At 32.8% G+C, this 7,020-nt stretch overlaps 1 protein-coding gene across 1 annotated transcript; it reads left to right on the top strand.

The window, feature by feature from the left end:
• Window positions 1-4,830: 4,830 nt before the first annotated feature.
• LOC122030205 (MADS-box transcription factor 26-like) lies at window positions 4,831-6,748 on the top strand. The gene is made up of 7 exons (XM_042589380.1): window positions 4,831-5,108; window positions 5,200-5,287; window positions 5,641-5,702; window positions 5,902-6,010; window positions 6,111-6,152; window positions 6,222-6,263; window positions 6,367-6,748. Exons 1-7 carry the CDS (start codon window positions 4,927-4,929, stop codon window positions 6,517-6,519), a joined length of 678 nt encoding a protein of 225 aa, XP_042445314.1. The 5' UTR covers window positions 4,831-4,926; the 3' UTR covers window positions 6,520-6,748.
• The last annotated feature ends 272 nt before the right edge of the window (window positions 6,749-7,020 follow it).

Below are 7,020 nucleotides of genomic sequence, written 5' to 3'. Positions count from 1 at the left end.
TCATTTGAGCACTAAAAATTTTTTCCAACTCTAACGAATGCACACTATTTCCTACATAAAAGGAATATTCTTTAGAATATTTTATTTTTCCATCTTATAATTTATTATCAACATACATATTAATTTGTTAAATATTTTTATTACGATAATAATTACTATTAAAATTAAAAAATTTATTGTACATGATAACTAATTTTTATGATATTATGTTTTTAGTTACAAGAAAATTAAAGTTAGTATTTTGTAATTTTGTTAGAAATAATTTAATAAACATACTAATATTTAATATTTAAAAATAATACACAATCATAAATATTTTGAATACCAATGTTGCTATGTTCAAGGAAGAGAATAAAATTTTATTCAAAGATTTGAATACTATTGCTGATCCGATAATGCGTGAATTTATTCGCGATGAACAAGTCAAAATTATACAAAAGAGGACTGAAAATTAAAAATCTCAATCAACTTCACATCAAGGAGAAGGATCTAGGATCAATTCGTCTCAAGAAGAAGAACAAGGATCCCAAGATCCTTTGAATGGTTCCGATAAATTTTATGATTACTGCGGTGGTTTATTAAGAGGTAATTTTCTAGAATATTAAACATTGTTTGTTTAGTATTGCAATGTTATTGTAGTTAGTTAAATGCATGTTTACTTTAATGTTTGTGGTATCTTTAAATTATATGATGGACTATGATGGACTATATGTTATGTATTTTGAAATTTTAAATGTTTAATTGTGTGTTTGTTATGAAATTACCAATATTATAAATTTTAATATATTGATAATCTTAGTAATATAACAAATATTTTAAATATTAATTATTTAAGTTAATAACTAATATAAATTTAGGGGGTGTTTGGTTGATGGGTTTGGGAATGAGAGAATGGAATGATAGTAAAAAATAGTATTTGGATTGTGGGTTTGGGAATGATATTTTTGGGAATGATTACTAAATTTATGAGAATCAACTAAACCCATATAATTTGATGGGTTTCATTTCCATTTCTATTCTCATTCCACCCTACTATCAAACTCATACTCATAGTCATTCTCATCATTTAACCAAACGCCCCCTTATAATATATAAAATTTACATAATAAATTCAATTAAATTAAATAATATTAATTTATAATATTTAAGAATATTTTAAATATAAATTTAAGAATATAATATATTATAATAAAAAATCTGTACTTGCACAAAAATGGTGCAAGTGCAATGGCATCTTGGTGCTGCACTGTTCACTTGCACCATTTTGGTGCAAGTTTTAGGATATCCATTGGAGAAAATATGGTGTCCCTTTTATATCAAAATGGTGTAAAAGGGCACCGGTTGGAGTTGCTCTAACATCCTACATGCTAAGGGTTGTTGAGTTATGGCAAATATTTTCATGATTTACTCCCTTAGAGAGTGTGGGACCGCCTTATAAGGGCCACTAAGATGACATCTTCATCTTTTACTCCAATAAATTAATGAAGTATAAATTATTTGACAAGTGTAGCTGAATTGGTATTCTGACAGAGTTTGCTATCAAAGAGACCCGACGAGTGCAAAAATTACTTCGGATCATCTCATGCATGCCCTATATTTAAGAAGACCGCTTAGCTAAAGTTGAATAAGCCTATATGATTTATCTCTTTTTAAAATATATGGTATCACCTAAGAACACTCGGCTAAATTTGAATAAGTCCCAATAATTTATTTCCTTTGAACGGTTCCGTATGACTATGAGAGAAACCGTTAAGGTTAAGATGAAGCATAAATTTAGTGGACATGTATTTGTTTTCGAAATTTTAGTAGATTTTCATAACCTGTCGATGAGCTGAATGATGGCAACATCTGAGATGAAATTTACTAATCTACCCAATTAATTCGATTATTTAAACTTGATTTGTCAAATATTTATACGCTCAATTTATTGTCATAATTGTAAGTAGCGACTGTAATGGGAAAAAAAAATCATCATTAACGCGGGAGAAAAAAACAAAAACAAATTGTAAAAGACCATCGTTTTATCTAAAATATCAAAAGACATCCTTGTTAATTTCACATCAAAGAGGTGTCTTTATTTCAAAATTGTCACTTTTAGATGACGTTTGGTTAAATGATGAGAATGGCTATATGTATAAGTTTGATAATAAAATAGAATGAAAATGAGAATGGAAATGAAACTCACTTAGTTATATGAGTTTGATTGATTCCCATAAATCTAGAAATCATTCTTAAATTGTCATTCTCAAACCTACAAACTAAACATTATTTTTTATTATTATTCTATTCTCTCATTCATAAATCCATCAACTAAATACCCCCTAACTCTGTTTGAATGGAATGAAAGGAAGTTCATTAATATAAAGGAAAGGGAAGAGAAAGAAAGAAAGGTTAAATTTCTTATGCTCTAAATTTAGGATATAAAGAAACTAGGTCATTTTTGAGCTCCTCACCCTCTTCTAAATTTTAACAAAGTTAAAATTTATCTTTTTTTTTTACTTATTCTTCCCTTACCTCCTCCCAAACAGACTGGTAAATGTCAAATTTTCCTATTCTTTTTCGTTACATGCCAAACTTCCCCATCCCTTTTTTGTTCAAATTAGCACAATCATCCTATTGGATTGTTGGATCATTGTGTGAACCGTTACTTGTATTTTTAGTCGATACAATTTTTTTAAGAATAGTCGGATCATAAAACTTGAAGTAGTTTATGGCTACGCCCCAATAAGAGTTGAATAAACATATACATTGATAGCGAGGGGGAAACAAACAAACATAAGTAAGAATAAAAATAAGGGATAGATGATAGAAAGGGAAACCTAGGAATAGGGACAGCATCACTTTGATGAAAGATCAAAATGAGATCTCTTTATAGTTTAGATAATTTATAAATTATAAAAGAATAAAAAAAAGATAAAACTTCAAAACGAACATGTCTCATCTCTCATTGACTAAACCAAACCAAAGTAGGGAGAACAATCCTTTTCCACAGAATTAATATGTTGGGAAAAGATACGAATAAATAAATTCTTTTTCTTTCGTTATGCACTCGAACAGACAAAGCAAACCAATCAAAATAACTAATCAACAATAAATCACAGGAATAGTGAAAAACTTTCAAATTGAGAGAAAAAGAGCAGATCGTTTAACTAATCGAATTTAACGAGTACATCAAATCAATTTCGATCGGAGAACATCAACATTATGTGATATACTCAATAACTTTTGTGATTGATGGGATCGGCGGAAGTGCTTGAGAATTTGGTTCCTTGTCCTCGGAGCAATTAATACCCACGCCACTTTGGAGCTTTTCTCCTACTCCCAACACTTTCGTGGTGAAGGATCGTTTTACATTAAAAAAAAATTGATCATACTTAAAAGTTACATAAATTTTCGATTACACACTTAATTTTTAAATTTCATACTTATTTTTCCTTTTATCTTTTTGCCAATGCATTCAAATAATAATACCACGATTGTACTGGATTTCAAAAATCAACATCATCATCATCATCATCATCATCATCATCATCATCATCATCAGGAACAGGAACAACATTATTATAGTATTGTATTTTAAAAATCAACATCATAGTTGTATTTTATTTTAAAAATTAATATCATTTTGATGTTGTATAAATCTTAAAATAAGTAACACAGAGATATTGTTCTTTAAAATTCAATACTACAATGATATTAATTATTCTTTGATGGACAATGAATAATGGGTAGAATAAAATAAAAAATTAGTGCGTCATTGAAAACCTAAAAGTTAGGCGTGCCTTGTTGGGAATCAGTAATTTCAAGTGCATCCAATTATTGAAAAAAAAATAATTTGATACATAGGAAAAGGATCCAATCATATTGGATCTATATAGCCTTACCTTATATTTTATAAGAGAGTATTTCCATAACTCAAACCTGTGATCTCTCAATATCACATGATAACAATTTTATCATTACGAGGCTCCATTTTATATCAAAAAAATTCCTAGGCAGAACTTGAGCTAGCGCACTGATAATCGAGCTTAATTGTTTATTAGTGTCCTCATAAATGGCATAGGATCAGATATGATGGAACTGAGATATTTGGATAGCCCACAAATCTAATCTAAACTGGGAGAGCTTTATGATTCGTTGCCAGAAAAATTAATAGTCCACCTTAAAATTAATCAAAGATTAGAATCACTCAGGTGCTCGATCTGTTGATTAGAGAGAGGCCGAAAATGATTTGGATGTGTACCTTCAGCTCAAGTAAGTTCTTTGAGAATTTATGCCAACAATCAGCAAAAATAGAGGACAAAGATTAGTGTATAAGTATTTGTTTCTTAGTCAGTTTTTCTAATTGGCATCCAAGTTCTCAGTCAGTTTTGTACCATCATCTGTGTCTGTGTGTGTGTGAGAGAGAGAGAGAGATTGATTTTCAAAAACAATTGTCTTACTCTCAGAAAAATGAATATATATGATGTTGGTATTCAGTAGAAAAATTGAAAGCTCGGGCTCCTTTAATTTAATTTTCTGTCCGATGAACTTCCTTCCAGCTCAAGGCTTTACATTTTATAATGAAAAAAGTGGCAGGAATTGATTCCTGCCAAAGCGTGCACGAGAGCTAGCGATCGATGGAATGGAATGAAATGTAACTCCCAAACTCCTATTTGTTTAGTCAAAAGCTCTATACCTTTCTCACATCTCTCTCTCCCTGCGCATTCGAATATCAGTCAACACACAGAGCAGGCCCCATGAGGGAAAACGAAATATGGTCACAAAGATTCCCACCGCCATTCAGTGAAGAGATGGTGCTATAAAAGGGCAGCCCTGGTTGGTTGGGCAGAGCGATCGAGCAGAGGTCGACGGTACTGCAACCACCACGTACGAAGCTAGTCTAAACTAGTGGGAGGGTGGTCGGTGGTGCGTTAATTAGGATCGATGGTGCGAGGCAAGGTACAACTCAAGCTTATCGAGAACCCGGTGCACCGGCAGGTCACCTTTTGCAAGCGCCGCGCAGGGCTTCTGAAGAAAGCTCGGGAGATATCGGTGCTGTGCGATGCAGACGTCGGCATCATCGTCTTCTCCAACCACGGCAAGCTCTACGAGCTGGCCACAAAGGGGTAGGTTCATCATGGACACACCACAATTCCTTGGCCTTGATTAACTCTCTATATATATGCTAGCTTCTAATTAGCATATATATCCTGCAAGGACAATGAAGGGCTTGATCGAGAGGTACAAGCTGATGACATCCGAAGGAGCTCACAAGTGTCTCGGTGATGACCAGAATCCTCCTCAGGTAAGGTATCATGTGCTGTGCTTTTAGAGAGCATAGACTTAATTACGTACTAAGGCATCTGTTTTTTTTCTATAGATTTTCTTCTTCTATCTTCCAATGAATCTAGACAAGCATTAAAAGTATTAATGAAGTTCTCAGTTACTTAAAATTTAACTGAATTGACCAAATCGATCAGAAATCAGAATCAATCTAGAGCTGAAGTCGATCGATCGAGCTCTAAATCTAAATAGAAAAAAACACCTAGTCGATAATGGTCAGTTGTACTAAATTTTAACTCATTGTCCAGCTTGTATTTTGTAATAGTAATTAATATTTCTCTCATTGGTTAATTAACATTCTTTTCACTTCACTAGGAGTATGAACGAGACATTTCTATGTTGAAGAAAGAGATTAATGTTCTGCAGAAGAGTCTGAGGTAATATATATATATACAAATTAAGCCGATATTTTATAAAAGGTAAATCATTCAAATCAGATATAAATTGAAATTGTTGCAAAACAAAGCTACAAATTAAACCAGTGAAAAAATAATCAGACAGTAGTTAAATTTGTTTGTGGTTAATTAAACAACGAACGGCTTTAATTTATTATGACCGATCGTGCTGTGCATGCAGCTACATGCTCGGAGAAATAAGTTTTGGGCATGGGCAAATGAGCCTTGAGGAATTGTACATATTAGAGAGGCACCTTGAGATCTGGGTGGGTCACATCCGGACGAAAAAGGTCAGCAAGCTTTATATTCATGATAAATGTTTCTTATAATATACGCGGCTTACTGATCTTCCGAATGAATCTCTCTCTCTGTCTCTCTCTTTTACTCCAGATGCAAATCATGTTCCAAGAGATTCAATCCCTGAAGAACAAGGTGTGTCTCTCCTTTATACATTAATGGTTTTCATGTACTAACTCGACGACAATCCAATTCATTACGCAGGAGGGTATATTGAGGGCCACCAATGAGTTTCTTCAAGAGCAGGTATCTAGTTAATTTCCATATATATCAATCATCAGAAAGACAGAAACAAATGCGAGTTAAGATCTGATTTTTCCTATTTATTTATTTATGTAACTGTTCACAGATTGTGGAGCAAAATGGTTGCTATGATGCAGCCCCAGATTTAGTCCAGCGCAGTGGGCATTTTGATGTATCTCCATTGTCAGCTGCTAACAACAACGTCAATACAGAGCCAACTCAACTGTTTTGGGACCCTCAAACGAACTTCTCCTTTTGATGGGATTGAGGTTAATTGAGGGGTTAAACTATTATTTCCCTGTTGTGTCCCGTTTATACATAAGTTATAGAATATAGAACTGTAATATGCCTCTCATTCAATATCCATGTACTGTATTAAAGAGTCTCCCGAGAGGGTCCGATGATTGAGACACGAGGTGTTACCATATGAGATCTTCGGATTGAAACTCGACGTATTCGAGCATGTCCTCCTCCATGTTTTCGCCACTTACACTAATAGCTAATAGTCATCCTTAATTTACTTTCTCCGTGTTTACCTAAGGAAGGTTTAACGGAGATATTGGGACAAACAAATTACCTTTTATCACATTTGCTTTATATAAGAGAGCTATTCAATAACACCGGATCAAATGTATAAGGACACTTTAATTAATTATTAGATTATATCTTTCCTTATTAATCTGTCAGTTTCTTTATTAATCTACCAATTGATCAAGCACCATAGTGCACCTATAAATTGTATACCTCAAAGATATAGTTT

The sequence above is a fragment of the Zingiber officinale genome, chromosome 10B (genome assembly GCF_018446385.1).
Source record: "Zingiber officinale cultivar Zhangliang chromosome 10B, Zo_v1.1, whole genome shotgun sequence".
In the NCBI taxonomy this organism is placed as follows: domain Eukaryota; kingdom Viridiplantae; phylum Streptophyta; class Magnoliopsida; order Zingiberales; family Zingiberaceae; genus Zingiber; species Zingiber officinale.
This window is presented reverse-complemented; position numbering and strand designations above follow the sequence as displayed.